Source organism: Patella vulgata, chromosome 8 (assembly GCF_932274485.2).
Source record: "Patella vulgata chromosome 8, xgPatVulg1.2, whole genome shotgun sequence".
Taxonomy (NCBI): Eukaryota; Metazoa; Mollusca; class Gastropoda; family Patellidae; genus Patella; species Patella vulgata.
The window spans coordinates 11,954,288-11,977,724 of NC_065886.2; the positions used below are offsets into that span (position 1 = coordinate 11,954,288).

A 23,437-nucleotide genomic window follows, 5' to 3' on the forward strand; every position below is an offset into this window, starting at 1 on the left:
GCTACAGAGCCAATTTTCTGAAAGGTAACCTTTTCTGTGGTTCAAGTATCTGATGTGAGAATCTGGGCCCTGTTTCTCGAAATCTTAACAGTGGGAATGCAGTCGACCCTACTCTTGGAAACGAAGCTAAGCCTCTTCACTAAATGACAGACCTTATTATCCAACACGAATGCATTATCATTTGACTCCACCCCCTCCCCTGCAGTGACACATGAATGTTGTGACCAATAACCACTTTCCTGTCTTAAGGCCTTTGAAAACAGTATTCCTCATTATTAATTTGTCCCAACTAATCATGGTTCATGAATGCGTGTTCTCGATATGTTGACACTTCTACGATGGTGGGTGACTACGAGTCATGAGTGAAATAATCTTATTTCGTTTAATCTGTTATACTAATATAGAGAAAATACAATTTACATTTTATGGATATAACTTTTATGGATATAACTGTTACAACAAATAACACATCTACACAAATTTTTAAGTTGACCTCATTTCAATCAAAGTAAATACATGTACCCGTAAGTATTGTTTATATTCGCGTTACGTTTGGTAGTGGAACCGTGACACTGACATATTGTACATCGTTGACTTCAGGGTTAGGCTTGTTGTCTACCAAAGTTAGGTTAACATCTTCCACTACACTGCAGTAACATCATCAAGCTAACCTTTGCTAAAAGGTTAATGTTAATAACATCCACCAATTAGTCTATACACTAAACACAAGACCTGCAGCATTCAATCTCTGTGATCTGTAAATAATTAATAAAAAAACATATGAACTTACTTCAAATTTACACACTATAACTTATTACATAAACTTTATGTAGATAAGGAAAGTGATTTTTGAGATGCACTCCAATGACAAGTAGTTGATTTACATAAAAATTTACAAAAATAAGAACTGTTAATGAAAATAAACTGATTTACCTCAAGATAGATAATTGGAAATATTTTCTATACTTTTCTTCTGAAAAATGAAAGGGCGTAGTTTTATTATAAAACAAGGAACATGTACTACAAAAACATATAATTATTAATGTACCCCCTCGCCAACACGTACATTTGGAATTCATTTAATATAGTTAACTAAAAAAAATGTTAAAATCACAATTAATTATGATACCACAATTACAGGCTGGTAAAATCAACACAAAGTTCATACATTAGATTATAATAACCAGAATCGACTTTAAACTGATGTCTCTCACATATCAATGCCATAACTCTTGCAGTAATCATCAGATCTCGCTGAAAATCAATAGGCGTCTTGTCTCATGACCTTAAACACTGTGTATTAATTTAAAGTTAATTGGATTTTAACTTTAGCCTCTAGAGTGTTCACAAGATTTTTCAAAGTGATCAAGGGCCATAACTCTGGTAGTAATTATCGGATATCGCTGAAAATCATTAGGCTTCTTCGTCTCATGACCTTACACACTGTGTAACAATTTGGAGTCCATTGGATATTAACTTTAGCCTCTAGAGCGTTCACAAGATTTATCAAAGTGATCAAGGGCTATAACTCTGGCAGTAAATATCAGATATTAACTAGAGCGTTCACAAGAAATTGTGGACGACGGACGTATAAAAATAAAAACAAAGTTTAAAAGAATCAACTTAATTAACAAAAACAATAATTAAACAATCAAAAACTAAACAGATAAATCAAATTCAAACGGAACAAATAAAGCAAAGAAAAGGAAAAAAGCAGTTCATTACCATTCTACATTAAAAAAAATAAAGGAAATCAACTTGCGAAAAAAACTTTCATAAAATAAGAGTAAAGTAACACTAATGTTAATACTTTTTTAACGACACTACTTGGGCTCCCGGCACCCCTACACCCAAGCCTATCCACACCACAACAAAGGTCCATTTCATTGATTTTTTTCAATTTAATGGTCAAAGCCATCAAAAAAAAAAACCAACCCATTTAAAACACTGAGAAAATAATTTCAAATTCTACCTTTATAATCAAGAAATATAAACTTTAAATATGTAATATGTAATTCAGATCTAATTTTCCATCAAAATCAATGTAAATGGACCTTTGTTGACCAGATAAGCAAATTACATTGATACTAACTTCAGACTTTACAATTTTGTATAGAATTCGAACATTAAATGATCATGCGACCGAACCTCCAGCATGAGGTCCCTAACAATATCTATTTAAGAATAACAGAAACCATAAATTAAAGGCGTTTTTAGGACCTGAGCTTCGACCATATTAGATAGTAAAAGCTTAATTGATTCTATTAGTTAAGTATAATATTTGAAATTAGATCTATAATATATAATTATGATTTTAATAAATCTTAGCTGACAATAACGTGCGGATTTCATTCAGTTTTAAAATTGGTACTATATAGAGCCTAGCCAGTATAGCGATTCTGAAGGGAAAATACCGCTTATGACTCATGACGTCACTCAAATATGACAGAAAAGCACTTATTTTGGTGCCATCCCACGCATTGACTGGTATATAGAGCGTTTTGATCATTTGAAACTTTGAGTTTGACCTGAAACCCTATTAATTAATAAATAGGTAATATTAATAAAACAATACTACTAGGCCTATTTATTAGTATTTAGAATATATATCATATGTAGGCCTACATACACTGTCATACAGTGCCTTTATTTACAAGTTACATCTGATTTATTAACTGATTATCAGACTTATCCATTTGTGTGTATCTCATTGATCATTCTCAGGCTCAAGTTATACTCCTGACAAGTCCATGAGTCACGATACTGTGACCCCCTGTTGGTTGCTGTTGTACTTACTTGTAGTTAAACTGTCACTACTACAACTTAAGGGGTATAAATAAAATGCTTGAAATGAAGTCGGACTAGGTAGATATCTAGGCCTAATTATAATGTAGACTTGTTTTCATATCGATTACCCGACGCCAAGACCACTTCTACTATACTAGCACTAATTTCAATGTAGGCTACTTAGTTAGTAGTCTTACCCCAAAAGTTAGAAAAGACTTCGTCAGCAAAAAAAATTATTTACAATCGGTACATCTATGATTAAGATTTGATTTATGCAGTTTTAGTCAAATACTAGCCTACTATAAAGTAACAAACTTCATTTACATTACCCAGGTCAGAAAATCTCCTCAGAAAATAAAAGACAACTGTTTAGTGTTTGTAGCCCAATAAATATAAGAAGCTGACGTCGTTAAAAACAGTGTTAGCCTAAACATCAGAATATTGCGCCAAAAGCAAACCAGTTAAAAATATAATTTGCGGGTCACGGAAAGATAATTCTGTTTGGAAACATGGTTTGGTGTAGAGGAGTAACCGAAGTTGGCCGAGTGAAATCTGCAGCCGGTTGCCGAGTGAAAAATAGAAAGTAACTCATTGAAGATCCAGTATTGTGCCTTGAACGTGGGATCAACAACATTAATTCCGCACACGATAATTCGCCTTGTTCATTGGTTAAAAATAAGATCACATGGCCTGAAATGGGAACATTATTCGAGGATAAATATTCGGAAAATTTGCTATTACAGTAAAACAAAAGTATTTTTGAGCACATTTCTTACAATTTGTAGTATATAATATTTTATTTGACAATCCAATTAATTTAAGAATAACTATTTTATTCACTTCAGCATTGCAATAGGAAAAAAAGTATCATTTCTCCATACGAATATCGAAATATTCATAAAATTATATTCAGATTACCGAATTAACCTTTTTCACTGAAGAGTTTCAAAATGGCAGCCTCCACGAAAAGCAAAATGCAACCGGTTTGCAACACATGTAGAAAATATCTATTTCATTTTGCGAGTGAACATTTCGAGTTTAAATTAGCAGTAAGTTATTTTGTTTTTATTTAAATTTGATAATTTCAAAATATTTGTATTTTGATTTTATTCCATTGTGAAAAGCTTTACCAGTTGATTTTTGCCAGGGCAGTGGCATGGGATGGGTTTTCAAAATATTCCATATTGCAGTTTATAAATAGCATCACTATCCTCAAGTACATTGTTCTAACAAAGACAGCCTATAAACACCAGTAGGCTTAAATTGTTATAATAATATTTTGTGATACTGATAGTGGACCAAGAATGTGTCTATCCATAATCTATGAAAATTTTCTTTTCGGAACAGTTTTTTTGAAAATATTTTTATTTCAGGAGCTGAAAGCTATTGCATCATTAACAAAATCAGAATTTAAAATTAACGAAGAGGACTATGATGAAAAAGTAAGTCAGAATTTTACTTATAGTGGTAAGCCTATTGCCTGCAACGCTACATGTAACAAGTAAAGTGTTGAATGGATGAGATGTGCACGCAAATAAATCCTCAACAGTTATGTATGATTTTTTGAAGATTAGGCGTAAATGCTGCTGTTAAAATTCTCCTTCTCAAAATGACAAATTCACAGAAGTATGCTTGTTCTTTCCAGAACATCTATTGGGTCTTTGCAGTAGGAATGTCAGTCAGCGAGGCTCATTGCTTGATAAAAGACTAGGAAACCTTAGTTTTTGCCCTCTACATCTGTGTGACTTAGAGCCTCTCAATATACTCAATAGAAGCAAGTTAAATCGTTCAGTGAACAACCCTATTTAAAGCGTCCTTATTTTATTGATATTGTATTTAGTCTAATGAAGACTGGAGGTTGATGGCACGGTCATTTCAATCTTTCACTTCGACAGGAAGTAAAGAGCAAACTATTGCTTTGACTGCGACCTCTGGTACCTTAATTATATTCCATAGAATTGTGTCCTTGTGCTATTTACATTTTTATTTCTACAGACTACTATAGAATTATTTGGCAGTATGTTTTAGACTAGCAATAAGCAATATTTTAACCAGTATATGTTTACTCTATTTTTAGAATCCATTTTTAGTTGTTGAGTTACCGTCTGAAGACCACGTCCATAAACTACTGTCGAGATCTGTTCTACTCAGGTAAGTAAGACTACAGAGGGTTAATTAAATTAACATTTTCATAACAAACTGAGAGGCCTTTTCTTGTAAGATATTACAGGTGAGGGTTGAGGACCTTATTCTTGACAAATTGTATACAGAGGTAAAAATATGCCTTTTCTGGCATTATGGAAAGTGGGAGCAGAATCAAATTTAATGGTTCTTTTCTTTTAAAGGAGCTGAATCGCTATTCTTTGGCACCTAGAAATGGACACAAATGAATCGCAACACATATATAATAATGTAATATGAATGTACAAGTATATAAACTGATTTATAGTCAATAGTTTCTGTTTTTACTGTAATTTCTAATCAGTTATGTTTGGCAAAATATGCTAAGAGTCTGAATTGAATTTAATTTACAAACTTGGCTCCTTTAAATTGTATGTAAAGATTGAGCACTCCAATAGAATACTCTGTTTTGTAGAGTTGTGAGATTTGTGGTTGTATATAAGCTGTTTTAGTTAATACATGGGCTCTGTTCTATTTGAGTCAGTAATGAGTTTGTTTTTGTAGATCTGTTTTAGTTAATACATGTGCTCTGTTCTATGTGAGTCAGTAATGAGTTTGTTTTTACAGATCTGTTTATGAATTATGGGCTGAGGGTAAAACAACAGAAGAATTAAACAACAATATCAGACAACTTCCATCACAATTTATTGTAAGTACAGATGAAGATTTTCTCTTTTATCCAACTGGTTCTGTCCATTAAGGTATTTAGAGCTATCTGATATACCCCTTGACAAGTTAAGACCTGTCCTAAAAAACCTCATATGTACATGTATCACTGAGATCCAATTTGTGTGTATCACTGAGATCCAATCTGTGTATTTCACTGAGATCCAATCTGTGTGCATAGCTGAGATCCAATCTGCATATCACTGAGTATCTGAGGGTCTGTTGGATGGCCGGATGGTTAGCATGTGCGCATTGTATCATACGGTCTGTCATTGAGTCAACTGGTGTGGTTTCGATTCCCCCGGTTGTATGTGACAAGGAGGAGGGTTGCCTGTCCAACCTCGTGGGTTTTCTCCTGGTCATCCGCTTTCCTCCCACTGCTAAAGACCCCTACACACAAGCGAATTATTAAAATAAAATTAAATCATGTGTTAGTTCTGAAATGACCTAGTTGGATGTTAAACCCTCTCTCTTTCTCTCTCTCTCTCTCTCTCCTCTCTAAATAGGCTGTTGTTTCTTTGTACGTGATTTTCTGTTGCCTTCTTATTATTTATACTGTCTGTTATGTAAATTTATTTGATTTTGTTTAAATTTCAGTCTCCATATCTACAAGCTGACCAGTCATTTGGTATCCGAGTTGAAAGTTTTAATAAAAAGATTCCACAGAATATAAAAACAGAGAAGATAAAGGTAATACCGACAAAAATCATGCATTGTGTTAAAGATGTATTATATACGATTTAGATAAAGAGACGGTCGTTCTTTGTATAATAGTTAAAAAATAAATGCTAAAAAATGAATCTGATGATCTATAGAGTAGATTATGGGCTTGTCATGTTAATAAATATCAAAATAATTATGTAACATTTGAGGCCAACAGAAAGACCTGCAATAGACAGATTTAGCTCTTATATAATGCATCTTTAACTATATCCTATATCGTCTGCTGTGGATGCCGAACAAAATTAAAACATTTTGGGACTAATATTCCTTTTAGAGATGCAATTTTAACCGTATTTACAAGGGACGATCAGTGGCTTCAAACTAAAGGTTTCTATTTATTAGGCCATTCAAACAAAAAGAAGAAAATAATCTGGTTTTCAGGCAATCCTTCAGAAAATCTGAAGCCGGTGAAATATTTATACTTTTGTGACAAAGCAGTATCTGAGAAAAAGAACATTTGTTTCAAAACCCCTTATAGATGTGATTGTGATTTACACAGACATTTGTTATTTTCATCTTCACAGAGAATTTTGTTTTCTTAATAATTCCCACGAATAATAGTTTTTTTTTATTATTTTCAGGCTCTACCTTTTGATGTTTTAGATTTTCAGGGTAAAGTTGATTTAAACAATGCTATGAATACATTTCATCTATTTGAATATTACGGGTATGAATGTAGTAAACCACCAGAATATCCTTTTCATCTTTATTTTGGAAGATGGGTAAGCTCGTAATGTTATTTATCTCCCAAATATCTGTGGCCTTGTTTAAAAAAAACAAACTAAAATTTTATATTTTCATGAATAGTCATGAATTATCATAATCAGCTGCTTTTCTTAAAATCATAGTCTTATGTATAAGCTATACGCTTTTAAAAAAAAGGGCTAGTAATCATAATTAGACATCAAATTCATGATTGACATATAAATAAAGAACAGAATGAAATGTAATTTTACTCCTCTTTAACACAATACTTCAGTCTTTTAGACTAACACTCATGATTTTTTTCTATAGACAGCCGTCTAGTCATTCGGATGATACGAAAAACCGAGGTCCCATGTACACATTGGCGTGCACGTAAAAGATCCCTTGACAGTTGGAATTCGATATAAGAGTAGGCCGTAGTGCGTACTGTATGGCGTATGCCCGTCTTCATTAGCGCAGTTCGGAGCAAAACAGTAGGATGTTAAACCCCATTTCATTTCATTTTATTTTCTATAGACATGTGTGAAATCCTCAGGAAATGAATTTTGCCCAGACAATGTTGTTTCCACCTACAACGAATTCTCAATGTTATGTCGAATTGTTTAACTTATGCGTGTTGGATCATAAAGCCTGTCATTGAGTCAAATGGCGTGGTTTCGATTCCCTGCTTGTAAGTCACAAGGAGTAGAGTGGCCTGTCCAACTTCGTGGGTTTTCTCTGGGTACTCCAGTTTCCTCCCAGTTCTAATTATTGAAATAGAAAATTGAACCGGGTTAGTCCTGAAATGACCTTGTTTGTGTCATGTGGACGTTAAACCCGAATTTTCTCCCTCTCCCCCAAATATTATGTGCTTTTTGCACCATCCAAATTACTAGACAACACTGTACTTGTCAGCCCTCCAGACGCTATCACTGAATAGTTGCAACTGCGTTAGATAAGTGTATCCAGTTCGAACCTCCACAAAAATAATTTAATGTATGAAATATAATTAAATGTTTTTTGATATTTTAACAGATAGCAGGTGGACAGCGAGATAGAATACAGGATTTACATCTTCAAAAGAGACATTTTATAGGTAAGCCTACAATTTTTATATTTTGTGTGGGTTGGATGTATAACTATATTTTATTTCGTGTCTGAGAGTTTCTGCTGTTTAGAAAGTTTATATTAATTCTGTTTATCAGGTAATACAAGTATGGATGCTGGTCTGTCGTTAATTATGTCCAACATGGCCAAAGTTACAAATAATTCACTGGTTTTAGATCCATTTGTTGGAACAGGTAAATATACTATAAATTAACTCTTTAAAAATGAGTATATATTGCAGTATTAAACATACATTATGCAAGAGCTAAATCTGCCAATTGCAGGTCTTTCTTTAGGCCTGAAATATTATTTAAATTATTAATTAGACATTAATTAACTTATCCAGATCATAATCAACTCTCGATGTCATAGCTAGCCTGCGATCTTTAGTGGATTATGAGCCGATTTACTGCATAACTTTCCTTCACGATTTAACGATTAAATGGATAATCGAGACTATGCTGTTTATTGTACTTACTTTAGTAATGATGATTGAGGCTAGGCGGAAATTTCCATCGCTTAGTTCTCGGCTCATAGTGGATCAATTTGAATGAAATTTTCAGCAAATCAGTCCTTCACGTTTAAGGGGAGCTTTCGCTCCTGCTCCTCTCGACGCACGTCCGCTTTCCTTTGAAGGAGTCATTAAAGACTCCTGCAAATTAGCTAAATCGCTCTCCTAAATATTGAGATTAATAAACTACTTTCAGTTTTTGTTTACTTTTAAACTATATATATTCAAGGTATCAGGAGCTTTTTATGGCTCCCGCACAATTTTATAAACATGAAGGCCTTTCAAATTGCTTTTACATTATCTAGTTTTTAACTATTATAGTGAGAACTGCCAACTCGTTATTGAATCTCCCATAATATATCTTTAATGTTACATATGGTCTTAGATATTTTTCCCTCGTAGCATGGCGTACATTCGTCCATTTTATGCAGTAAAGTAGGATCGTAATCCAAATTTCATATATTTTGTATAGTATGCTGATTGTGGATGAGAACATGAAGCCATGACAGTATGATGTCTGGGCAAATGTTTTCAGATTGGGGGTGTTGGATGGCCAAATCGTTAGCATGTGCGTGCTGTATCATAAAACCAGTCATTGAGTCGACTGGCGTGGTTTTAAATCCCCAGTTGTACGTGAAAAGGAGTAGGGTCGCCTGTCCAACCACGTGGGAATTTCTCTGTTTTCTTAGGTTTCCTCCCACTGCTAAACACCCCTACGTGCAAGTAAATTATTGAAATAAAATAAAACCGTATGTTAGTCCCGAAATGACCTAGTTTGTGTCGAGTGGACGTTAAACCCCATTTCTCTCTCTCTCTCGTATTCAGATTGAATACGAAAAGCCTGTGAATGAATAAACATTTACTTGGAGAGATATGAAAATGATTTTTATATTTTGAGAGCCAGAATTCCAGTACATGTAAGATATTTGTAGTTTTATTTTGATTTCAGGTAGTTTATTAGTAGCAGCTGCTCATCATGGTGGCTATGTTATGGGTACAGAATTAGATTTTTTATTATTACACGGCCAAGGTAAGTTAGTTATTTATATCATTAAATCTCCCTGGTTCACTGCGTTAGCTAAATACTGTTAATTACTTGGATCATCTTTATTTGCTACATGGCTCAGGGCCCTTGCACACCCCCTCCTTTCCAACACTATCTAGATGATTCAGTTGCACTATATATGTTCGGAGGAATCAAAAATCTGGACCATTTTTCATACTGTCATAAGGGTTAGTGACATAGTATTGGAAAGCATTGGGGGGGGGGGGGGGGAGGTGCATCGACTGCACCCCCCTCTCGTGAGGCCTGACATGGCCTGTTTATAAATAATCAGAAACCGTATCAAAATTACTGTTAAATATATCTCTGTTCATGACCCAGGCGGACGAATCTCACTTAGGTATGACTGTTAAGAGTTGTACCTGACAAGTTGATTGATATTTTTATCAACAACACCATTTTCACTTGCAAAATCCTAATAGGGTCTTTGCAATAATCTGTACAAATTTATAAAAAATTGCATCAGAAACCCTGAACTGTAGTGTGTCCACCATATATTAAATGTGGGTGAATAAACAAATTATAGTACATATTTGTTGTTTTTATATTTCAGGTAAACCAAGTCGATATAAACAGACGAAGCGAGCTAGCGATGAAAGTATCCGACGGAATCTAGAACAATATGGTACAGGATCTCGATATATTGATGCGATAGTTGGTGATTCATCAAAACATGACATGTGGAGACCAGAAACATACTTCGATGCTATTATTACAGATCGTAAGTTTTTTATGTATAAACAAACTGTAAATGAATTGAAATGGCTTTTAATGTCTTACTTTGCGGTACTAAAAAGGCTAATGATGATGGGGGAAATTTTTACTGCCCATCCAAACGATGAAAAGATTTTCCTTGTTTCGCATGACCGACACAGGGAAACCAGGTTGGAAAATCCTGAGGAACTTTGTTAGTTAACACCGAAATCGAACCTAGATCGCTGATCCACCATGACTTCCAGGAAACTGTAGCACTGAAATTTATTCTAATATTTCTACCTTTATCTTTAAAAAATGTCAATTTTTAGATTGAATATCGAGAAGAAAAAAACCCAACTGGTGATTATTGCAAATGTATGGGGGATTTAAAAAACGAATATAAACTTTATATTATAATCATTAGCTGTCTTAGTAGACCACAAGTCTAGAATATATTTAATATTTCCAGCACCATATGATACATGTGAAATACAAGTCTAAAATATATTTAATATTTCCAGCACCATATGATATATGTGAAATACAAGTCTAAAATATATTTAATATTTCCAGCACTATATGGTATATGTGAAATACAAGTCTATCTCTAAAATATATTTAATATTTCCTGCACATGGTACATGTGAAATACAAGTCTATCTATAAAATATATATTTAATATTTCCTGCACCATATGGTACATGTGAAATACAAGTCTATCTATAAAATATATATAATATTTCCAGCACCATATGGTATACGTGAAATACAAGCTTATTTCCAAAATATATTTAATATTTCCAGCACCAAATGGTATACATGAAATACAAGCCTATCTCTAAAATATATATTTAATATTTCCAGCACCATATGGTATACGTGAAATACAAGCTTATTTCCAAAATATATTTAATATTTCCAGCACGAAATGGTATACATGAAATACACGCCTATCTCTAAAATATATTTAATATTTCCTGCACATGGTACATGTGAAATACACGCCTATCTCTAAAATATATTTAATATTTCCAGCACCGTATGGTATACGTGAAATACACGCCTATCTCTAAAATATATTTAATATTTCCAGCACCATATGGTATACATGAAATACACGCCTATCTCTAAACTATATTTAATATTTCCAGCACCGTATGGTATACGTGAACCAGCTAAGAAGATTGGTGCAGCTAGTGAACAGTATATCATCAGTGAAGAAGTGTAAGATATTTTATTTTTTATAAGGAACATGTCAATGAATTTGACGTAAATCAAGTGTCAAAATAGGAAACAATAGCAAATTTACCTTGTCTAGAAGTTGAGCAGCTCCGAAATTAATGTGCCAGATATATTTTAGTGAATAAAACTGGTTGATTTAAGGTGAAAGATTCTTACAAACTTTTATCCTTGTCCTTTTGTGAAACAACCTGAAGTCCTGGGATATTCAGTTTCTGTGTCTGTGTTAGCCCAAGTCTACCCGGTGTTTGTGTTAGACATAAATCCACCCTGTGTCTGTGTTAGCCATAAGTCTAACCCGTGTCAGTATTAGACATAAGTCCACCCTGTGTCAGTGTTAGCCATAAGTCTAACCTGTGTCTGTGTTAGACATAAGTCCACCCTGTGTCAGTGTTAGCCATAAGTCTAACCTGTGTCTGTGTTAGCAATAAGTCCATACCGTGTCTGTGTTAGCCATAAGTCCACCCCGTGTCAGTGTTAGACATAAGTCCACACTGTGTCAGCCATAAGTCCACCCTGTGTCTGTGTTGGCCATAAGTCCACCCTGTGTCAGTGTCTGGACAATAATGAATAATTTGCCAAAATAATAGTAACAAGTGATCGTTGTGATTACAAATGAAGAATGAAATCCTCACATAAATGAGTTTAGAAACCGTGATAAGCTGAGAAAGTTCCTTAGGATTTTCCAGTCTGGCTTCCCCTTGTCAGTGGTGCAGAATGAAGGGTCTGGCAGGAAACAGTCTTTAATTGTTCGGATGGTACTCACTAAGCCAGCGTGGCTCTCCAGAAAAGTAGAATGTTATACCCCATTTAATCTCATCATATCCAAGAACTTTTCTCACAGAATTAACCAGGTATTGTTTAACTATTAGGAAATGGTAATACAAACTAGGTGTAAGAAGTATTTTTACATTTCATTCTTTTTTTTTTACAGTAAAGATATTCACATACCCCAGAAAGTTCAGTATCAATTGTCTGATATATTTCGGGATTTACTGAATTTTGCTGCAAAATATTTACGACTTGGTGGTAGATTAGTTTTCTGGTTCCCTGTCATCAGATCAGAGTAAGTTTTTATTATTAAAACATGAGATAAACTTATGGTGGTGGGGCCATGGTGTAGTCATCTATAATATGAGATGTATTTATAGTGAGTCGATGGTAGTCATCTAAAACATGAGATATTCTGACATATTCTAAAAGCAAAATAGTATTTTTAAAACATTTTCTTAAGTGTAAATTAAAGATACATCATGGGAGATTTTAATAGAGAGTTGGCCATTCTTGCTATAACAGTTCAAAAATAGATGATGAAAAAAGAATAAATTGAAAATTTCAGTCAAATTACTTTATTCTGAACAAAGTTATCACTATTGTAATTTTTGACTAGAAATAGGAGTCGACTCTCCCTTCACCGTCTCCGAGAATATACAATCGTTTGATTGACTGGCGTTAACTCCACCTACATAATCTCGATTATCAAGTAACGTTTTCAATGGCTGTGGTTTGAGACGGGGTTGCAATTCAATTCGTATCACATTTATTTTTACTACAAATTAAAAATAAGACTTTTCATATATAGATAAGAAGCGAAAGTTTGAAAGGAATGGACCAAATCAATGAGGCATAATTATAGCCGACTTCTTGTTAGCCTGCGTGTACTCTTTCTTGTACTATAACTGGTAGGCCTACGTAACTCCCGAACAGTGATCCAATGGAGCTGCAATTCAACTGGGGTGATGTTAGCTGTGATGTTGATCAATTTCTATAATTTTTCTGTAAACGCAAATGACGAAAGAACGTATAATACCGACATCCAAACTCTCATTTTAACCACAACTAAACGTAATATCAAGGCTGGATATATCAAACTTTCAGTCAAATTGACTGACATGCAACCTCGTTCAACAGCAGCCTCGCTTCGTACCAAGGAAAATTATTTCCGGGAGTATGACGCCAACGTAACGGTTAATCTCCGCTTACGACGCCATTTAAAAATTTAATCAATCAACGAAATCCTGTTTAAATCCAAGCCATCCGTAGGTCTACAGAGTTGATTTTGTGCTTGTTGTGTAAATAAAGATCTAATTTATAATTTCTATGACATCTGAAGCCTAAATAAAGACTTGCAATAATCAGATTTAGCTCTTGCATAATGTATGTTTAAATATTTCAATGAATTTCAGTTCCTTGATTTCATATTCAGATTTTTTTATCACATAAATTTGCATTATGTTAGTCCCAAAATGACTTGTGTCAAGTAGATAATGTAATGATTCTGTGAGATTCTTGTGTCCAGTGGATAATGTAATGATTCTGTGTTTATATTTTCTAGTTATTTAGAGAGTAATATACCCATACATCCATCTTTCCAACTGATAGCCAACTGTCAACAGCCATTAAACTCTAAGGTTGCTCGAAGACTTATCACCATGGAGAAAATACACAACTTTCAGGTAAGAAGTCTTTTATATTCTGTTTTATGTAAAGTAATTTATTGTACTGTGGGGGTTTTAATGGATTTATAGAGCTCTGAACCTGAGTTTTATATAACTTATTGTCAGAAGGATGGGGTGAGGTGGCGGTCTACCCTGCGAAATTTAGTTCATAAGGCCTGTCATTGTGTTAAGTGGCATGGTTTTGATTCCAAACTTGTATGTGACATAGAGATAGATTGCTTTCCTGACCTCATGGGTTTTCTCCGGTTCCCCCAGTTTACCACTGCTAAAGACCCCTACACTCACACAAATTATTGAAATAAACATTGCAACGTTAGTCCTGAAATGACCTAGTTTGTGGACATTAAATCCACATCAGTATGAGAGAGAAAGAGAGATGGGGTTTAGCATCCACTCAACACAAACTAGGTCATTTGCGGGCTAACATGGTTCAGTAATTTGCTTGTACGTAAGGGTCGTTAGCTGTGGGAGGAAACCAGAGAGAACACACGAAGTTGGACAGGTGACCCTACTCCTTGTCACATACAATCAGGGACCACATTAGTGAGTGAAGATTTTTATTCAAATAATTGACCGTTTCAGGAAAGTTCTAGAGACGCATCTGTAGATCAAGATCATTATGAAGACCGATCATTTAGACAGAGATATTTTCATCAACAGAAAGAATTTCCTAAAAATGAAACAAAACCATAACACAGAGATACGATTTCATTTTTAATATAATTAGAACTGAAGAGTGAAGTTTCTGATAAATGGAATATGTGTATGTATGAATTAGGAAGTGCAACTCTGAAAGGATGGAAATTTTCCTCTGGGCTCTGGCATATAAAACCTGTTAACTAGTCATTATGCCCTCTTATCCTTTTGTATTCAAATTATATTTTGGCTCAAATGTATGTGACAACATTAAAATCCAGCTTGATATAACATATATTTGGTACAATTATTAAATACCAGTTGTTGACTCGGCATAGCACGGGTATATCCATGAACTGGATGTAGGATAACTCCAAAACCGGAAGTGGTAGGCCATCGCCACTAGGCCCGTGTTACTCCCCGGTCCAAGCAACCCCTTGTACACCAAATTTCAGTCTCGGGACAGCACTAGTGTAGCCTCCAACCCTGAACAGGCAGACAAACAAACGACAGTCACAATTATCAGTATAGATATCTCAGATTTCATTTTATGTTGTTTTTTTTCTTTATTATGTAATTTTACAATATTTAGTAAAATATGCCAAAATTATGACTACCTTTTGTTCCCGTGGCTGGGAAAAACACAGCCTTCAGTTGTTTTTGTCCTGACATCAAAACCCAGTGTAAAGGCCATGAAACATTCAGTGAATAGAGGGTTAAGGGGTTCAAGTTGATTTTACTGTTATAATGTTAATAAAATATACTGTGATATTAAAAATTTTATGGTATATCTTGTGTTGTTTTATTCTTGTATAGAAACTATAAAATATTGATGGGAATGTTCAGTCATTACAGATTCTTCATCATCTGTAATCTAGAAATCATGCTCATCATGATATACAAACTGTTTGGTTTTTCATTCAAATCTCTGATTATCCTTGGTATTTGTTGAAGAATATCTAATATTTTCACAGCTTAATTCACGCTAAATATGTACTCAAATTGATTATTTAACATTAAAATAAAAAAACAGAACCAAATTATCAACGATAGATAATCACCGACTTGAATTTAATCACATTTGGAAAATACCATCAAACAATTTCAGGAACAATCATATGTAGTAACACTGGCTGCAGCAGATGCTGCATGATACAAAAAAAAAACCCAATTTAACGTGGACTGTTAGATATATACATTTATTTACCATTTTGACCATATCATGTAGATCCCACATGATACAAAAAAAACCTGAACTAATGTTGATTATTTGATGTATAAGTTTATTGACTGTGTTTATCACCCAAGAGAGAGAGAGACATGGATTGTTTGATGTATACCGGTAAGTTTATTCACTGTGTTTGTCAGCGATTTCTACACTACCAGTTATATAGCAAATAAAACACTGGAATAACGCAAAACCTTCTCCGGTAATAGAACTGAAATAAAAAAATAATAACCATTTTAAGTTACAAGGAGAAATGAAGGAGAAATTGTTTCAGGATTTTTTTGGGCCCAAGAACTGGCCCCCAATTGCTACTCGTCTTGTTCTTTTTGGAGTGTTACGATCTTTGATAAAAGCCTAAACCTCTGCTTGGCATGATTGTTCCTTGGACAATTTTACATCAGTTGACAGACTTTTGATTCCAAGATGGCGGCGATGACATATTTGGTTACTGGTAAATATGGTACTGTGTTTATCCAATGAAATCGACAATTATTATTTGTTGCGAAAATGAAAGGTCTAGCTATCTAAAGATGTAGAACTTACCTAAGAAGAAATGGTTGAGGTAAACAGTAGTTAGAAGACAGTTGTTTTATTTTTGATATGATGTCCATCACATTCTTCACTAGTTTATAATCACCAGATTTATCTACCTTTGTTAAAACTATCTACAAATACACATGAGAGTTCAACAGTGCACTGTAAATATCCATATTATTATATGCATAAAGCATTCCTAGATCAATTCTGGTAATTTCCGAAATTTTTGAAATCTATATGCGGACATCATGAGGGTGGTAGATTTAGGACTGGTTAATGCTCATGTGATAAGGCCTACTTGACTTCTTTAGCATCCATGGTTACCTCTTTATAAACAGCTTATTAAAGATAAGAACTAAATGATTACTTTCACTAGAATAAAGTTGATTTCCTCATCATAACAATAAACAGGACTAGTGAGGAGGGAAAGATCAAAATTTACTGTAAGAATTAATGATGGAGTTATCCCCCCTGTAGTCTTCAAAGCCCCATTACAGTAAAGATTAAAACCAGTTTTTTTAGGGCTTCTTCCAAACTAGTATCATTAAGTTAAATAAGCCATCAAAGTTCATAAAATATATATCACAGTTATCTTTTTACTTCTAATATTAAGGGGGTGGACAGTAGAAAATTTCAGTTTTTTTAATAATTGAGGTAAAGTCACCATTCTTACACATCTAAGAACACATCCATTGAATATTACAAAAACGGCCGAAAAATTTTCCTGGGGGTACCTGTTGCTATGGAAACGGCGGCCATCTTGGATTTCTGCATATAATTTTAGTCATCCAGTTTCTCAGAAACTATTCAACAGAATGTTTTAAAATTAAGCAGAGAGGTTACTGACATGTTCCTTTGTGCAATAGGCAAGTTTCATTACAAAATAATAATTAGAAAGCAAGTTATACACATTATAATGTTAACTTCAAAATTCTTTCACGTGTCACAGTTGCTATGGCAACAATATATCAGGAACTATTTTGCAGATTTCAATAAAATTCTCCTATTGCACAAAGTTATTATATAGGAAGTTATATTCCAAGTTTCAAGAAAATCTGACGATAACTTTCAGAGATATAGCATGACTAAAATTGGTAACTCTAGAAAAAAACTGTTTTGAGAAATCAACAACTGAAGTTGAAGTATTTCAATAGAACAACTTACGCCGATCTGTTCAATTCATTTATTTAATATTAATAAACTGACTTTTAATATATATATTTTCTAATGTATTTCTTATCAATATACAGTATTTTCTTATTTTATTTCTTGTGTGTAAATTTACAACCGAACATTGGCATAGGAATAGATGTTATTCAAAACAACCATAACTATAATAATCACTGACAGCAGGCCTACCTGGTAATGGTATTGCAACCATACCACTACTAGGTCTAGCAGACGAATATTCATCTTCATTTTGTTTATTATGAGTGTCTGTCATACTTATTTAGTCATCTTAACAATTTAAAACGCATTTTATTTGAAAATCTTCAAAAATATTGATAAACAGTGACGTGCGGTTCAGTAATATAGCAACCAGGATTGATTTGGGACCTGAGCTTAGTGCGCATGCCTACTGACCTGACCTAGCGGATTGCCCGCTTCTGATTGGACACTTCACCATTGACCTATGTGACCGACCAATCAAATAACGTAATCTCGAAATAACCTCATTAGGTATGCAAAACTTGTTCTTGCTAGCTATTTTTATCTCAATACAGAAGAAAGGTTTCAAGACACCCCCCAAAAACGTCATTTCCTTTCAATAGGGGAAATCCCAAGCTTTCTAACAGTATCCAACATGGCGACAGTTTACCGGTCGGAAGCCCAGTATTTCACGTATGAAATGCCTATTGTTTTTAGATTTATATCAATAGTTTTAGCGGAATTAGGGCAAAATAAAAAAGGGTGGGATCATTCAGAACCAAATTTTGTAGAAATAAAGAAGAATTTTGTGAAAAAAATGACTGGTATGTGTTCCTAGATAGTGTTACTCACAGATAATCATAAAACCTCAAAAACGATTTTATTGTTAAAATTCACCAAATGAAGTGCGAACGACGGCCTTAATACACTGATAGAAAACAATGAAATGGGATTTAATGTTTCATTTCTAAAAATAAAAACACTTATATGGATATACTACTTCTGAATTTTATTAACATGCTATGTTTCAATACACATACTTCTTGATAACGATACCTGTCTGTGTATTAAAACGTAGCATTTTAATAAAATTCAGAAGTAGTATATCCATATAAGTGTGTTTATTTTTAGTGAAATCTATTTCTATATGTCTTATAAGGATAATGTTTCATTTCCCTTTACCAATTGGACTAATGGTGGTATACACCATGCAGTGTGATATGAGGGAAATTTTGCAACTGCCAAGGGTTCTTTTTAGTGAACGGCACCTCACAGTTCATGTCCCATCGGATACTTGTTTAATATCAGCCAACACCAGGATGGAAGAGAATGATAATCTTACCACGTAAGGTATCCCGAATTCCTCCAACATATTTAAACCTATTTCATCTGTGTTGGTCAGACCAACTGATGCATCTATTAATAGAAACGTTCTCACTAATCTGAAACAGGAATTTCATAGCATGTAAACAATACTCGTACCAGAAGTGGAAACAAGATACGGAACCTCAAGTCCCAAATCGCCGCACATGGAGTCGGAGTCGAGTCCCAAGTTGCTGACTTTAGTACCGGGTCGAGTCAAGTGCCAAGTCTTCACAAAGCCCGAGTTCTGTTTAAGTGACTGTTCATCAAATGAGTCCGCAATTCACGGCGAATAAGGATACCACATCCAACATCTCTTCAATCAACAAATAAACTGTTTTTGTTTGCTACAATCTTTGTATCATAAACACATCGAATATAATCCATAGGTTCTCTTGAAGAGGAACTTTAATCATATTCCCCTCAAATATCTAACCACAACTCTTGGCTTGTTTTTGTATTCAATTCTATAAGCATTTAAATTGTACACCATCTTCCATATAAATAGGAGGGGGGGTGGGGTGGGGGTGGCATTGGAACATAAGGTCTGTCATTGAGTCAAGTAGCGTGGTTTTGATTCCAAACTTGTATGTGACAATGGGTTTTCTCTGATTTCCATTCACTGCTACACACAAGGTAAGACTCCTACACACAAGCAAATTTTTGAATTAAAAATTGAACCATATGTTAGTCCCGAAATTACCTTGTTTGTCAAGTGGACATTAAACCTGGTTGCTCAATATGAAAAATGTTTAAACCAAATCTTTTTTTAAAATAAAAATATGGTTAAATTCTTACCGTCTTCTAGTTTTAAGATATTGTTCGACGGATTTGTGGAAATGATCTGGCATGTTATAACCATACCCTGGCATATCAACTAACGTAAAACAGTTACTAACTTTAAACATCTGTAACACTCTCGTATGACCCTGAAATAATAAATCAAACGAAATAAACGGAGAATCTCAAACTTTCACAGTTTTCATGTCACAGCTAAATTAAAAACTCATTTATGTTTAAAATCTGTCTAATACATTTTAAATGTAGAGAGACTCCTTTAACGTAGTGTCATTGAGTCAACTGGCGTGGTTTCGAGTATGGTCGCCTGTCCAACCTCGTGGGTTTTCTCCGGGTCCTCCAGTTTCCTCCCACTGCTAAAGATCCCTACGCGCAAACGAATTATTGAAGTAAAATCAAACCATATGTTAGTCCCGAAATGACCTAGTTTGTGTCGAGTGGACGTTAAACCCCATTTCTCTCTTTAAAGTAGTTCATAAATGGATTGATTTTAAGAGCACTGTAGATATACTGGGATTTAATGTCATACTTTTCTGCACAAGCCAGGCTAACGAAGCGTGAATATACACCGTGATGCAGTGTGCTATGAGAGAAATTCTACCCAACATCCAAATTACTGCCAACTCTTCGTTTGCATTCCAACTGGCAAGGGATATTTAATGTGCATTTTATGTGTTGTCAATTGTCTAAACAGGACAAATGACTATTGCTTTTCTTTGCCAGGCTCTCCCTATTACAACACTGACAAGAGCAAACCACCAAATGGTATTTGGCTCAGGTAAAATCAATTTGAAAACAGACTTAGTATTCACGTTCAGTGACATGTTATCATTGCCTGTCTGTTTTTATTTGTACAGTTTTCCTGCACTTTCTGTTATATAACTTACAGGTTTTTTGGATGTTCTAACATCAACATCAGGAACTTGGCGAAATAGATATTTAATCAGCGAAGACTTCCCAACATTACTCCTTCCAATAAACGCAACCTAAAAATATAATATATCAATTTACATCTTATAGTTTACAAAATAAATTCTTAGATAGGTAAACTCCTTATACTACAAAGGATGGGGAAGTCCTGTTGCTCGGGCACTAATATCTCAATTTTATCCACCTTGGTTTCTCCTCGTCAGTTGTGCAGAACAGAAGGTCTGGCCAGTAAAAGTATCTAGTTGTTCTGATGGGACAGAAAACCAAGATCCATCGAGAAGAATAGACGGAAATCGAGCCTCCTACCCCCACCAATTGTCAAAGTCAAAATAATATAAGGCTCAGAAATGGGGGTGAGTCTTGGTATAGCTCCATGTTCCTGAAGCAACGACTGCGAGTTTCACAACATCAGGCCGTTGCTTGTTTACTTCACATTTCCTGAACTTATAGCCATGTTATTTACAGACACGTGAACAGTAGCGTCCAATCAGAGGTAGTGACATCACGACCTCCATGGAAACCTTGACATTGAACAAACCTTGAACCTTGCAACTCAATCATCACAGGTAGACACTTTAGCTTGAAAACTCGAGGCTTGGTATTTGCTACGACCAAGCTGGGCTTGTACCCAATCGAAATTAGTGTTGAAATATGCAGGGTATTTCGTGAAGGCCTTGATATATGATGTAAGTAGTTGAAGCTAGATCAAGCCTTCTATTAATGATGGGTTTAGCTCATGTACTTTAGATCATAAGGTTTGTCATTGTCTAACCTCATGGCAATTTTCTATTAGTCCCAAAATGACCTAGTTTGTATTGAGTGGATAAACCTCTCTCTCCCTCTCTCTCTCTCCTTCACACACAAACTAACCTCTGGTTGTGGCAGCTCTGGTTGTGACAGCTCTGGTTGTGACCTTAAACCCCACCCTCCCCTCTCCCTCTCTCTCTCTGTCTCTCTCTCTCACACAAACTAACCTCTGGTTGTGGCAGCTCTGGTAGGCGATCAAGTTTAACAACACTTTTAAGATGTTGTATAGGATGAATAACTTTAGGTACAAATATTTCTTCTGAGGCTTTCATCTCTTCTAAACTAGGATTAAATAAAATATTCTCTGCTGGTAGAAGCGGAACTTCTACATGCTCCTGCAGACTATCGATAGGATTTACATAGCTATCTGCTGCCTTGTCAAAATTCTGTTCAGTTGAGTGGAAGTGTCTTATAACTGGCAAACTCACTTTACGGCGAGTTATATTTTGTGAAGGATGTGTTTGGGTTAAATTCAGGGCCACTGCATGAAAAGTTTTGTTTGCAGATTGATATGCCATTCTAGATAAATGACTTGTATGTAGACTTCTTTTAGTGAAAGAGAAAGGTGTTATGGCGGAATATAATGCGTTAAAAATTTTTGTCTTTGAGTGAAACTGATTAATGTCATTATCTTCTTTTGCTTTATTAAAACTTTTGATGAACCTCAGCTGAAGTTGATTTATTGCGAATCCAGATAATCCAGTGTTTTTCTGGTACCGGTAACGACTTAATAATTCAGTCTTCTGACATTCCGCCAAACTTGGAAGCACACGTAACTTATTCAGCTTTTTAAGATGGCAAAATGGTGGCGCAGCAGACATATTTCTGAATTGTATAGTCAAATATTACCAAACAGAACAATTAGATCTATATTAGGTAAATAAAATAAACTATCACCGAATTGATTCTCACTGACCAATATCTCACTAACAGTTATGAGTTAATATAGCCACTGTTTATACACTTGAGATTAGAGAAGCACTAGCAATATTAATGTATCTGGTTATTCTAGCTGTGCAGAATATGGTATCCAGCAACAATATCTACAATATTCAACTACTAATACTACTCATATAGTCATATACCGAGAAAACCGACAATAATAATGCCATTACCGGTATCATTCATTCAATTATTTCAATCATTGTTTATTGACGATATACCGTATTATTGTTTCTACTCCACACCTTCAAAAAAAAAAGCCCTACTCTATGAAAGTGACATGCAATTTTAACTAATATAACACCCAAACAGAGCCGTTGTGAAATTCAATGTCAGTGTACTAATACAACCTATATTTCCTCAAACTTGCTTGATGTCAAAAACGTGTTGCTTCTACTTTTACTTTACCGGAAGTGTGATTCCGTGACTGCCAATGACTGCGCCTGCGGTAACAATTTTATCGCGATTTTAAAAGGAAAACTAAAACCGGATAATTAAATAGTAGAAGTCATCGAATCACTTCCAGAAGCGCAATTAGGTTCCAAAAAATAAAAAAATAAAATAAAATAGGTGTAAATAATAGCAAGTCAGTATTTCTCTGTAAAATCATCGAAATGTAAAAGCGGGGGTTGAAAACAAGAGTTCCCTCCCTTTTATTAATTTAACAGCGCAACTTTCTCTCCCATTTATTTGCTTTGTCTTATATTTCATAATTCCCAGGTTTTTTTGTCCTGTAGTATATAGCCACTCTTACAACCCGATCGGGTAGTGTATTGTAACGAAACGTCGGAGACTGGGTGGTAAAATTACAACGAAAAGTCGGACCACGAGTGGTCAAGTTGCTACGACAATCCCAGGGGTGTTTTGGAGGGTAGGCCCGGGTAGTTATTTTTTCTCCCACAACAGGGTAGGTCCGGGTAGGCTTGCTATTT

At 34.7% G+C, this 23,437-nt stretch overlaps 2 protein-coding genes and 1 long non-coding RNA gene across 3 annotated transcripts; 1 reads left to right on the forward strand and 2 right to left on the reverse strand.

Annotated features, from left to right (window-relative positions):
* Positions 1-415: 415 nt before the first annotated feature.
* LOC126829336 (uncharacterized) lies at positions 416-2,970 on the reverse strand. Its single transcript, XR_007683357.1, has 2 exons — positions 934-2,970; positions 416-755 (listed from the first exon to the last, which is right to left on the reverse strand). It is a non-coding gene; the product is annotated as an uncharacterized LOC126829336 (long non-coding RNA).
* Positions 2,971-3,719: 749 nt separating this feature from the next.
* Positions 3,720-15,550, forward strand: LOC126830566 (tRNA (guanine(10)-N2)-methyltransferase homolog). Its single transcript, XM_056103040.1, has 14 exons — positions 3,720-3,836; positions 4,161-4,229; positions 4,865-4,938; positions 5,536-5,617; positions 6,232-6,324; positions 6,939-7,079; positions 8,077-8,137; positions 8,247-8,342; positions 9,609-9,689; positions 10,276-10,443; positions 11,570-11,642; positions 12,592-12,723; positions 13,993-14,113; positions 14,699-15,550. The coding sequence occupies exons 1-14, from the start codon at positions 3,738-3,740 to the stop codon at positions 14,807-14,809; spliced, it is 1,401 nt and encodes a 466-aa protein (XP_055959015.1). The 5' UTR covers positions 3,720-3,737; the 3' UTR covers positions 14,810-15,550.
* A 382-nt stretch (positions 15,551-15,932) lies between these two features.
* LOC126830045 (GTP-binding protein 8) lies at positions 15,933-22,479 on the reverse strand. Its single transcript, XM_050560261.2, has 6 exons — positions 21,731-22,479; positions 20,714-20,812; positions 19,827-19,957; positions 19,009-19,108; positions 16,524-16,645; positions 15,933-16,191 (listed from the first exon to the last, which is right to left on the reverse strand). The coding sequence occupies exons 1-6, from the start codon at positions 22,382-22,384 to the stop codon at positions 16,101-16,103; spliced, it is 1,197 nt and encodes a 398-aa protein (XP_050416218.1). The 5' UTR covers positions 22,385-22,479; the 3' UTR covers positions 15,933-16,100.
* Between the last annotated feature and the right edge of the window lie 958 nt (positions 22,480-23,437).

Excerpts from the sequence above, each read along its gene's own strand:
- LOC126830566 (XM_056103040.1), top strand. The coding sequence starts at position 3,738 with ATGGCAGCCTCCACGAAAAGCAAAATGCAACCGGTTTGCAACACATGT. Across the intron at positions 3,837-4,160 it reads ATTTCGAGTTTAAATTAGCA|GAGCTGAAAGCTATTGCATC; the intron begins GTAAGTTATTTT and ends TTTTTATTTCAG. Across the intron at positions 8,138-8,246 it reads TCAAAAGAGACATTTTATAG|GTAATACAAGTATGGATGCT; the intron begins GTAAGCCTACAA and ends TCTGTTTATCAG.
- LOC126830045 (XM_050560261.2), bottom strand. The coding sequence starts at position 22,384 with ATGTCTGCTGCGCCACCATTTTGCCATCTTAAAAAGCTGAATAAGTTA. Across the intron at positions 20,813-21,730 it reads CAGAGCTGCCACAACCAGAG|GTTGCGTTTATTGGAAGGAG; the intron begins GTTAGTTTGTGT and ends TTATATTTTTAG. Across the intron at positions 16,192-16,523 it reads CCTCAACCATTTCTTCTTAG|TTCTATTACCGGAGAAGGTT; the intron begins GTAAGTTCTACA and ends TTTTTATTTCAG.